At 44.8% G+C, this 12,565-nt stretch overlaps 1 protein-coding gene across 1 annotated transcript in view; it reads left to right on the forward strand.

Annotated features, from left to right (window-relative positions):
• The first annotated feature begins 363 nt into the window (after positions 1 to 363).
• Positions 364 to 12,565, forward strand: part of ACO2 (aconitase 2) — a 47,949-nt gene continuing 35,747 nt past the window's right edge. Inside the window, exon 1 of the mRNA XM_006207127.4 lies at positions 364 to 493. Within this exon, the coding sequence (XP_006207189.1) occupies positions 458 to 493 (36 nt within the window). The 5' untranslated portion in view covers positions 364 to 457. The remainder of the gene's footprint in view (positions 494 to 12,565) is intronic.

Here is a 12,565-nt window from a genome sequence, read left to right on the forward strand (position 1 = left end):
GTCCTCTAGGCTTCCATCAACGATTATAATCTTTGCACGAAGCGTCCCCCCCGTTCTCGCGAGATCAAAACCCCTAAATTCCGAATACGCGTTTCCGTCGAAACTGGGGAGCCAGGTCCTGGCAGGTGAGTAAGAGTAATTAAAAAAAAACCCAAACAAGCTTTCCTAGATTTGGGTGGAAGAGACAAGTTGCAAAGAGCAAAGGTGAAATTTGCACTTAGATAAGCCATTTTTGTGCCCGATATTTACTTCCGAAAGTGTTTTTATGCAGCTCTCCCCCATGCGGGTTCGTAACACGGGAGCTCCGCCCACTGCGTTCGCAGGGTTCCGGCGCCTCTGCGGAGGGCCGCCTTCTCGGTGACGCATTTCTCTCCAGGCCACGCCCCCTTCCAGAAGGCTTTAAATATGCCGTTTGTAACGTCACTTTCAAGCGACTTCATCTTTGTCAGTGCACAAAATGGCGCCTTACAGCCTACTGGTGACCCGACTGCAGGTGAGCAAACTAAAGGCTCTCTGGGTTCACGGGGGCGGGGTGCCTCCTCCGGTGCTTGCGGCTATGGGCGAGGCAAGGTGAGGCGGACCCGACTTCCGGCCGACTTTTCGTGTACCTGTTCCTGCCGCAGGCCCAGCGCCCGTGCCCGCTCCTCCGGCGCCCGAGGTCAAGTCGTCCCCGGCTTAGTCAACTCTCCCAGCCCTGTTCCCGCCCCGCTGGACTCGTGGGTCTAAGAAGCGGCGGCCGGGTGAAGAGTGGAGGCGTCTCTTTCTTATTTTTGAGGGCTGCCCTTTCCTCCCCCCGTAGGGTTTTTTTTTTTTCTGTACCTCAAGGTGAGGACAAGGTGACTGGGGGGCGCGGTGGTTGTTGAGCCCGCTAGGCCCAGAACCTGAAGGCCTCACTTATCATCTCTCAGCAGCAGAGCAAGCCAAGTGCATATATGGTTGCCAAACTTGGAGAAAAAACTATTACCTATTTCATCTTGTGGGGATTCTGTGGAACATACAGCCAAGAATTCTAGGACGTCTTCTGTGCCCAGACGTAGTAAATAGTAACGCTATCAGTAGTCTCCCACTTTTGCACAAGATTGCAAAACTTAATTCCTCCCCATATCGTTTAATTTATACAATTATTTGGTGAGACGATTATTCTCATTTGCTAGGTGATGAAACTGCTAGAAAGCAGATAAAAGTTCCTGCTCTGTGACTTACCAAAGCCTGTGGCCTGAGCATCTTATTGCCACGCTGTTCTCCTTGTTCAAGTCACCTTGCCCTCAAAGAACTTTCTGAGCCAGAGTGTGATCCTGGAGCTGACATTTGTATTTGTGAGAGTGTGAGAATGGGGTATTTTGAGCTTATAATTAGTTGCCTTTCGTTTACTAGATGGGAGGGTGAAAGACTCAACAGTTTGACCTTGACTGCCCTATTATGAACTACCTAGAAAATTGACTGTCAAATGTTTTTTTCACTCCTAACTTGACAACCCTAGGAAGATGTTATACTCAAAAGGTTCAATATCAAGCATGCATTTCATTAGTAAAAGTAAAGCACATAGGCATTTGTAGACATTCTCTCACAACCTTTTACATTTAACTTTGTGAATCTACTCTGGATCAAGGAGCACAACTTTGATTATAGATTTAAAAAAGAAGTTATGTACTGTGCTCTCAGAAAGTATTGTGTTAGCGGAAGTCTTTTTTTTTTTAAATTCCTTTGCTTAAATTTAAACCATGTGATTTAAAGTGAAATCATCATTTATCTTAAAATACTTAGGATCTCTCAGTTCTGGGCAAAGACAAGGGATTCACCCTGATTATCTCTTCAGATCTTCCGATTCTCCAGGTTAACAATGTGGAAATCGTTTCTTCCTGATCCTGCTGTCCTATGATGTAGTGAGGCAAATTTATTTGCAAAATTATTGCAGATACATTGAGCTTGGGAAGAGAGGACTAAAACCGCAGTATTTTTGAACTGAAAAAGTCTTGAAAAACATGAGCCTTAGACCTGTATGGGAAGAGATCTGGACCATAGTTCATATTCTACCCTGACCAAGTGACCTTGAACTTGGGAACTGAATCCCAATTTCCACATCTGTCAGTTAAGGATGATCTTCATTGATAACCATTTATTGAGTATTTGGTGATCAGCTTTGATTCAGATCATTATGATGATTGTTATAAAGTGATGAGAAAGAATATATTTGTTTATGATCATCATGTCATCCAACTTCCTCTTCTACACACAGACAATCCAAGACCTTGAGAACTTGGGTCTCCTTGTTTGTTCATTTAGCTGAGATGAATGAACAGCATTATACCCTAGTGTCTCCTAATAGCCGTGCTGTCTTCAGTGATGGTCAGTTACCACTGTCCTCTGGAAACCTTGTAAATTTATCTCTTTTGTGTTTAGCTACATTTGAGAAATGATGCTACTACCTTATTTGCCATGTCTGCAGAACTCTGTCCATGCATTCAGTTGGTTACTACCTCATTCACCACATATTTACTGAGTACCCACCTTTTGCTCTGGGTACAATGAGAAGCAAAGCAGACAATTCCTGTTCTCATGGAACTTCAGCTATGTCCTAATGTATTCTACTTCAGAGGACCTTGGAGATCTTTCTCAGCTAAAATATTCTTCTTTTGCTCTTGGCAGAAGACCAAAGGTCTTCCTGGCTGTACCATGACTAGACCAAAGGTGAAGATGATAGAATGATGGCAGTTACTACTACCGCTAAGAGTAGCTAACATTTACCTTACTGTGTGCCAGTAGTCTCACATGACCCCATGAGATAAGGCAGATTTACTAGCCCTGTCTTATAGATGAAGAAACAGAATTAGAGCAGAGGCATAGTGTCATGGCTAAGAGCATGGATTCTGGCATCACACTACTTATTTGAATGTGACTCTGATACTCATTAGCTGTGACTTTGGGCAAGTTACTGTACCTCTCTGTGCCTGTTTCCTCACCTGTAAGAAATGGATAACAGGACATCTGACTTATCTAATAATCATATTACAGTTGCAAAGTATTTGGAGCTGCTGGCAACTAGTAAGTGCTATATAATTGTTAATAAAAATAAACTTATCTGGGGCCTTATTGCTAGTTGTTAGCAGATGTGATTTGAATCTGCACCTTTCTGATTCCCAAGCCTAGGGTCCTAGCACCTGTATTGTAATACTCCTTCCCTTTGGCATCAAGGCTCAGCCTGCCAACCAGGCTACCATTAATGGTCCATAACCAGAGAACAGTGCTCTTCAAGTGGAAAGTGTTCTATTGTTGGACAGTACTTGCTACCAGATAGGAAGATTAGAAACAGAGTGAAGAAAATGGAGGTGACATTTTGGAAAGCTGAGATGAATGAACTCTCTCTTTTTTTAAAATTAGTTTTAGGGTAAGTGACTATGGATGGTAAATAAAAGGGGTTGGGCACTTGCAGATACATTTCTTAAGTCTTTGATTTTGCTTTGAGGAACTGGGACGCTGAGTTCTTATCATATGACCTTGGAGAAGTCATGCATCCTTTTGCATGTAAATCTGAAATGGCAGTTAACTACAAAGAAGTTTGACGTATTTGGCAAAAGTTAAAAATGCTTCCGTAAAAGTGCTGTGTTAAAAAAATCTTGCTTTGAATTGTGAAATAGGTCATTCTGGTTGCATGTTCATTATGGTACCTTCTCATGTCCCATAGTCAGCTATTGATTTGAATTGAGTGAGTAAATGAATGATTAATAGATGGGTAAATAAACTTCCAATCTCAAATTTGGGCAAAGGGAGTAGAATCACCATCTTGAGGACTAGGGCAGTACACCATTGCCTTTTGAACCAACTGTTCCTAAAATGTTTATTGAAAACTTGCTATATGCCTAGCACTGTTGTAGACATGAGGAGTGTAATAATGAACAAATAGTGGAGCTTATGTTGTAGTTCTGGGGAGACAATAAACAAGTAGACAAACAAGAAATTGTGGCTATGAAGTGATACATGGAAGATAAAACAAGACAGTGTTGTAGAGAGGAGGGGTAGGGTGTGGCATTTCTTTAACTGGGGTAATTGGGGAAGGCCTCTCAGAAGAGGTGACATTTGAGGTGATACTTAAGAAGGCAGCCCCTTCAGCATTTTGGGAGGGGAGACTTCAAGTAGAAGGAGCAGCATGTGCAGAGCACCTGAGATAGGTCTGAGTTAGTGTGTTGAGGATAAGAAATAAGGCCAGCATGGCCAAGGTGATGAGAGGAAGGTCTGAGCAAGAGGTAGGAGCCAGGATTATGTCTGCTTTGGTAAGGAAATTGTGTTTTACTCCAAGTGTAATGAAAATCCACTGGAAGGTTTTAAGCTGTGAAGTGACAGGATCTGATTTATGGCTGAGAAGAATCATTCGGGCAGCTGCGTGGATGATGGACCAAGAGGGACAAGAGAGGAGGCAGGGAGAATTATCCAAGGAGTGGTGAAGGTATCTGGGACTAGGGTTCTGGAGGTGGCAATCTTTTGGAGGCAGTTGGATTGGATGTGGAACGTGAGGGACAGGGAGTAATTAAGGATGGCTCCCGGGTTTGGGGTCTGAGCAACTGAAGGATGGGTGAACTTAAATTCAGTAGTCATGTATTTGCATAGTACTTGTTAAACTTAGTTGAGGGCTGAAGCTCCTTTATAAATTCTTGACCCTTTTATCAGCTCTCAACAAATACCTGTACTTCACAGGTGAGGAAGCTGGATGGACTCAAGTGTCTTGCCCCAGGGTTTCTCATTTGAGTGTGAGCATCATGTCTGAAGTGAGCGCTGGTCATCTCAGGCCTTATTGTGGTACCTAGTGTCTCCAAGAGGGTCATCTGGGAAGTATTTTAAATGAGTGTTGGGAGAGGAGGGTAGAGCTCAGTGGTAGATCACATGCTTAGCATGCACAAGGTCCTGGGTTCAATTCCCAGTGCCTCCACTGAATAAAATAAAATAAAATGAGTGTTGGTGCTTGAGTGGCCTGCCTTCACTGGCTCCAGCTTTCTTCCCAGCACGTGGTTTAGAAGGCGGTGGTGGGCTCTGGTCCCCTTGGCATAAAGGAGGGGAGGGACTGCACGGAAGCCACTTGCAGAGATGGGGTGGTGGAGTTGGGGGGGTATTGAATGAAGTTTGTTAAGAGGTACACTTCCAGTCATAAGATAAATAAGTACTAAGGATGTAATGGTCAACATGATAAATATAATTCATACTGCTGTGTGTTATATATGAAAGTTGCTGAGAGAATAAATCCTAAGCGTTCTTATCACAAGGAAAAGATATATTTTTTCTATTTTTAAAATTCTTTATCTATATGAGATCATAGATGTTCACCAAATGTGTGGTAATTATTTCAAGATGTAAGTCAACTCATTATGCTGTATACCTTAAAATTTAAGTAGCCGTATGTCGATTATATCTAAATAAAACTGGAAGAAAAAAATTTAAAAATTAAAGATTTAAAAATAAGCCAAAAAAGAAAAAGCAGAAACCAGAGGGGGACTTCCTCTACCACCGACTTATGTAGCTTCAAGCAAGGTCTCCATCCTCTGTGGCTCTCAGGTTACACGTCTGCAGAATGGGACGATTCATAGCTCCCCTCCCATTAAGAAGATCCTGAAGGCCTAATAGTATTTGGAAAGTTCTTTGAACTCTATAATGCACTATAAAAATTTGTGAATCATTTCCAGTGTTATTTTAGGAACAGGCCTTTGCTAACATTGAGACGAAGGCCAGACTTTTTCCTCAGATTGTTCCAGAAGGAACTGTAGAAACTCCTTATTTAGGGGATCCTAAAAGGCATGGAGAATGATTTTTGTGGGTTCATTCTGCAAAACTTGGGCCAAAGGAAAAGGCACCAGTTTTGCTGTGTGGCCCTGGGCAAAATAGTTGAGTTCCAGAGTCTCGGTTTCATCATCTGTAAAATGGGCACAGTATCTTCTGCCTCTCTGGGTGGTCGTGAGTATTAATGGGACTGTGTGTATAAAGCACTTGGGGCAAATCTGGCGCAGGGTATAGGCAACCTGGTGAAAGTTAGTCTATGTCTGCAGCCCTGGAGGTGGCCTTCAGCCTCTGTTGCTCCAGCATTTATCCTCAGCTTATAAAAAGACCAGCTCTAGGAAAATTGCTTGCTCCTCCCATAATCTGCATGGATATGGGTATGGAGTAGTTGTGCAGGAACACCTTTTGGGTACTCCTGAGAGAGTTGGGAGAAGGGGTAGACATGAGTCCACTGAATTCCTGTCTTCATTCTGGAAGGTGAAGAGCTACATAGAGAGGATGAGCTCTAGAATTACATTTGCAGAATTTTCATCATTAAATGTGAAATTCCTTGGGGAATTATGCCCAGTTTGGAGTATTTCTGCTCTCACCCTGTAGAGACCGAGACAGTTTCTGAGTGAGAGGTACCTGAGCTGTCTCAGGAGTCCCTTTAACCCCTGCACTCCAGTGCTGTGTAGCTGGGCGCCTGCACCTCCTGCTGGACATCTGTGTTGTTTCGTTATTGTCATTTTTCACTGCGAATGCTACGGAACTGATTTAAGACAAGGGCCCAGCCTGGGAAAGATTTCTGTGCCGGTGTGGAAGAAGTCACGTCTTAATAACTATAATGCACAAGGAGGGGAGAGGGCGTCCTGGGTGGAGCTAAATCTAGACCGGGCCATTCTGAAACTTGCGTGTGGGTGGCATGTTTAGTCTGCCTCACAGCACTGTTGGCATTTTAGACGCCGATATAGAGAGCCCCGCTGTGCCAGTCACTGTACCAGGGCTTGTTGGACAAACACTGCCTCACTTGTCCTTCACAACAGCCCTAAGATGTAGGTGTCATTAGCCTGTTTTCACAGTGATGAAACAGACCCTGATTGGTTAAATGGCTTGTCCGAGGTCACAGCCAGCATGCAGCTGAGCCAGGTTTTGAATGTAGGTTTGTTTGACTGCAGAACTCAGGCTTTTTACCATTCAGTCAAACTCCTTCCTCAGAGTACTCCCCTGGGGGATAGAGTAGAAACCAGGTCTCTGTGGCGTAGGCTAGATATAAGGGACATAGTTCGATTGGCTCCATGCCCTGTTCGGATGTGTATCTGTTTGGGGCTGTGATTGCCTCCTGGCACAAATACCAGCACAGCTTGAGAGGGAGAGGCTGGAGCTGTGGGGCTGCCTCACAGGCTGCCTATTGAGCTTGCAGAGGATGCCCTTCCTAAGTGTGGGGGCCAGAGCAGAGCTCGGGATTTGTATGCAGTTCATGGTGTACCTGGAGTCTCTGCCCCAAACAACAGCAAAGGAGAATTAGACAGATGAGTAAATTTATCAACTGATTCCTTAAAGGAACACCCTACTGCCTTGGAGTCCATTAAAGGCTATGACTTGGGAGAGACCGGGCTCCCTGACCCTTTCCAAGCCTCTGAAAAGGACTGCATCACTTTTGTGCCTGCCAGTTTCATTGCAGCCAAGCTAGCTGATGGCCTGGTGGCGGAGGGAATTGTTTAGCCTTGGATTCTTGGGAGGGGCGCCAGGCATTTGCTTACCAGGAGTTGGAGAAAACTACTAGAAGCAGCGGAGGTGTGGGAAGATGGTGCTTCTTAAGGAGGGTATTGACTGCATTGCTGTGTTGCTCACCTAGACAGAATCTCACCTGAGGCTTCCCTGCCAGGAAGGGCTGGCAGCTGGCTGCTAAGAGCTGTGAGGCTGGCCGAAGGCACTTGAGGGTCTTAACCTCTCCTGAGACCTTGAAGTCATCTTGCTGGTAAAATGGGTGGGTAGCCCCATGAGGTGGAGCACCCCCCTGCTGGCAGGGTCTGTCAGGCATTCAGGGATGGAATGAGTGGATAGGTGAGACCTTTTCAGTCTGAGATGTGCTGTCCTGGTGCTTGTGTCCTGCTCTGAGGCTCCTGGTCTTTGGTGACTGGGAAGGGAGTGGAGGGGATGGGGGAAAGAGCAGCCTGTGGTTCTTTCTCCAAAGCATAGCATCTCCTCCCAGGAGAGCTGAGTAATAGCAGCTGAGTAATTTATTGAATGCCTGCCAGGAGCCCAGCGACTGAGCTCTGCTTTTCATGTGTTTTTTCCTTACAGAATGCAATATGTTCATAAAAGCTCTCTTTCCTTCTCTCTGTTCCAGTCCCCAAAGGCAACCACCGATGGGAATTTGGTATATTTGTCATTCTTCACTTTTTTCCTCTGCATTTACAAGCAATTCATTGTTTCTAATCCTCACAAAATCTTTACTCTTTTACCCTTATTTTACAGAAGGGGAAACTGAGGCTCAGAGAGGTGACGAATCTTGTCTGAGATCCCACAGCAAGGGGAGCTGAAATTCTAAGCTGTGATGCCCTTTCTGTGACTTGGCACTGGGGTTGGAGTGTGCATGCCACAGGTCAGAATGGGGCTGGTGGCTTCTCTGTCTTTTGCTGAAGCAGCTGCCTCAAGAGACCGGGCCTCTTCCAGGAGCCCAGCCTATTTGGACAGCTCAGCCACCTCCTAGGCTTGCTCTGAGCGCTGGTGCCCACCGACACATGGTTCCCTAAGGCAGCACTGAGTATGCCGTACTTAATAGGATGAACAGAGGTCAGACTGGCCCAGCCAGGCTGGCAGGTGGGTCCCTTTCGTATACTTTGGCTCTGTGAACAGGCACGAATGGCTCGGCACAGCCTTTTCCAGAGATACTTACAACTTGAATTTGAAAGCACAGTGAAGAGACTTGTGTTCGATTCATGGCTCTGCCTTCATCCATTTCATCACCAAGTATTGAACTTATTCTGTGTCACACGCCATCCTAGATTCTGTACATAGTGGTGACCAGAATAGACAAGTTTTCTGCCCTCACAGAGCTTACATTTTAGTGGAATTTACCTTCTCATCTGTCTGAGTCTCCATTTTCTCACCTAAACAGAAGACAAAATGACCTGCAACAATCTCACTTGGCACAGTTGTAAGGAAGATGACACAAGGTAACCTTTGTGATCTTGTTTGGCACAGTTTTGTTCATTTCTTTTCATTTCGTTTCTTACCTGACTCCCTGGTGGGTCCCCTTTGGTTATGTTGCTTCCTTCTGAGTTTGTTCTGTGTCAGTAAGTGCAACATCAGCTGAGCCTCCCTTACTCTCTGGGAGCCCTACAGATTTGTATTCCAGCCAGCAAGGGAGGGGGTACCTACCATAAGACCAAGAAGCCAGACTCCATGAGAGGCACTCCGGTTCGGCAGTGGGGACTGAGCCCCCATGGAGGACCGAGCCTACCTGGTTGCCAGGCCTGGACAGAGGTTGGGAGACACTGTCCGTAGCACAGTGAGAAGGGCTTGGGCTCAGCAGGTTCCAAGCTGTGCGACCTTGGGCGGGCCACTTCCTGTCCCTGAGCCTCTGTATCCTCAGGGCAATTAGGGAGACTGCTCTGTCCAGCAAGGTTTTTCAGAGTAGCTGGCATGGAGCACTGTGTTAGCTACTGCTGTTTATTCCAAAACAGATCTGAGGGCTTCTGGTTACTGGTCACCCTGATGGGAGACTCCCACCTAAGTGGAAGGAGTGTTTTGTAACAGAGGAAGTGCTATAGGAGTGCTTAGAATGCAGCCTATGAAGGTGTTATCCCCACTCGCGGAGGAAAAAAGCCATGACAGAAGGGTTAAATGAAACCACACAACGTTCTACAGCTGGGATTTGAGCCCAGGTCTCCATCTCCAGGCTCTGTGCCTGATACGATGGTGGCATGTTTCTGTTCAGGATAAGAAGCATTTGTTACTCCTGGACCAATCCCGTTGAATCAGGGGCTTGTAGAGGTTCCTGAAGAGTTTCCTGCCTTGATGCTGCCGTTGGTCGCCAAGTCACTGAGAAAATGGAGGGTGAGGTCTTAGTAGACATACCTGTTGTACATAAGGGCCTGGAATTTACTCATGAGAATCTCAGAAGGCCTGACTGAGACTCGGGCTCCAAGTATGGGGGAGAAATTACCCATTTCCTAGTTGTGATGTCCAGGGTGGCTGGCCTGTGGGTGATCCCTGGAATGTTTCCGGGCCCTGGGGCCAGGTTAAACTGAGCATTGCGTATGTTTTACGTTTGGACTTAGGAAGTAAAAACAAAACCCCAATAAGCTATCTTTAAAAAATGCCCGAGTTGTCCTCCTCTTTAAATAAAACTGATCTGGACTACTCACAACCCCACCACAGTAGTCAGGTATTGTAAGACTCAGTAATACTGTGTTTAAGGTAGAATTAAATTCTTACCTTTTTTCTTGTTTATATAGGTGCCCATCGTAGGAAACTTGGGAAATACAGAAGTATAAAGAATACCATAAAAATTATCTATAATTATTTGTAATACCCAGAGATAACCCACCCCCACCCAGAGACAGCTACTATTAACATTTTGATGTATCTCTTTCTAATGTTTTTAAAAATTTATAATCCAATTTAAAATGTGTTTGATAGTACACATATTTATAATTTATGTTTCTTTAAATTTTTTTATTCTAAAACTCATGTATGTACAATATTGAAGGTTCAAATTACATAAATATAAAAAGTAAAAATATTCTCCGTAATTTCACCCTCCAAGGATAGCTACTGTTAACAGTTTGGCATCTATTCCATTTTGATTTTATTTGGTTTCTTTAATTCATTCCTGTCCAAACCAATACTTAGACTTTCCAGGAGACACTTGGAGGGTTCAGTGTTTGGGCTTAGAGCCAGTCTGCCTTTGAATGCTGGTGTAACTGTGAGACCTTATCGGGTGAATTACTACCCTTCTCCAGCCCTCAATTTCCTCATCTTTTAAATGGGGCTCACATACAGTAGGGCTGTTCATAAAGTGCTTATAACTTGGCACTCAATAGAAAGTATTAAATACTACTACTAGTAGTAATTATTATTGTTATTATTATCATTATCTTTGCTTAGAAACCTCAGCCCTAACAGGGTACTGTGGGTACCCTGGCGTCAGGGACTCTGGGGAGGGGTGGATGCAGGATGGGCTGGTGTTTGGTGCCTCTTCTTTGTGCCACTGAGTATTAAACACCACTGGGTACCTGGCATCAGGCCAGGGAGTCTGGTGGAGGGGTGGTGGTGCTGGGTATTCCTGGACAGGCTTCAGGGAGTTGTAAAATTGTGTTTTGTGTTCTCTAAATTTTCTCCGTGAAATACATCTTCCTTTTTTAAATGAGAGGAAAAACCCTAGTAAATGTTATTTAAAAAACAAACCAATGACAACCTGCTTGTAGCATTTTACTTACTAATTGCTATTTTTTGGGAACCCATTCATGTCATTTCAGACCTCACATGGTACTGTAGATATTTATTCCTTTTTCCCAAATGAAGAAACTGGGTTCAGAGGTGAAACCTGCTTGATAGCACACAACTGAACGGTAGAGCTGGGCCTTTGAGCTAGATCTCAGTTCTTTTTACTGTGCTGCTTGCCTCTTGTAAACCACAGGTTCACCCTCCTTCCCCTGCTGGACCTTCCACCATTTCCTGCTTTGTCTTTTACTTCCCACCATTTTGAGTGGTTTATAGCTCCTGCACGCTTCACGTGTTGATTTTGTGTCTTCTAACGTACTGTCCGTCCTCTGAGAGCCTTGAAACCCCTCTTATCCGCCACAGCGCTGGTCAGTGAAGTCTTGTCCAGGCATCCCAGGAAGAGTTAACTGTTCCCTCTGTGCACTCCTGCCCCTTCTGTGTGTTTCCTTTTTCATGTAGGAGTTGCATTTATGTGCTGATCGTGGCCAGACTAAGGTATATAAATGTGGGGACTGTCTTCTTGGTATCTGTGTCCTATTGCTTGGCACAGAATAGGTGCTCAAGTAGTAAAATACAAATGGTATTTATAGGAAAGAGGTCATATGATAAGCCACCATCAACCTGTTCACTTCTGTCGCTGTTGAATGCACTGTCTACATGGCAGTCATGGTGGTGGTGGTTTTTTTTTTTTTTTTGAAAATGCAGATATGATCTTGCTTAATTTCAGTGGCTTCCCATTGCTTTTAGGATCAAGTTAAACTTTTAACATGTCCTACGGTTAAGTTTATACATATTTACAAAAGAAGGTCAAGGCCTGACTGACTGGTGAAGGTACAGTGAACCACTTTCATGTTCAGACAGTTCATTACTTAGATACAGAATGAGAAGAAGCTGCTGAAGGTGCCAGCTCCCTAGGTCCTAGACCCACACACCGGAAGGGGCGGCACCAGAACAGAAGGAGCTGATGGCTGCGCTGCAGGTTGTGGCAGCTCTGTTACCACTAAGCGGGGGTTATATTCTGAGATAAGGAGACGAGTGGGAGATGGCCTCATAGCTCCTTTAGAGACCTCCTATCCTCTGGTATTCCGCCAAGACTCGGGTGAGCTGTAGTTCAAGGTTGCTAGGGTGCTTTTCTCATACATCTGCAAGACCTGTCATGATACCTGGCTGCATTTTTACCTTTTAGCCTTATTTTCTGCCATTTCCACTGCCCTTTGCTCCCTTTGCTTCAGCCAAGCTGACTTTCTCTTTCTTTCAATTTATGAGTCTTTTCCTCCCTGGGGCCTTTGCACACGCTGTTCTCTCTGCCTGCCAGGTTCTCTGGATTCCTTCCCCTTTACCCCATTGTATTTGCCTGGCTAACTTCTAGTAA

Source organism: Vicugna pacos, chromosome 12 (genome assembly GCF_048564905.1).
Source record: "Vicugna pacos chromosome 12, VicPac4, whole genome shotgun sequence".
In the NCBI taxonomy this organism is placed as follows: domain Eukaryota; kingdom Metazoa; phylum Chordata; class Mammalia; order Artiodactyla; family Camelidae; genus Vicugna; species Vicugna pacos.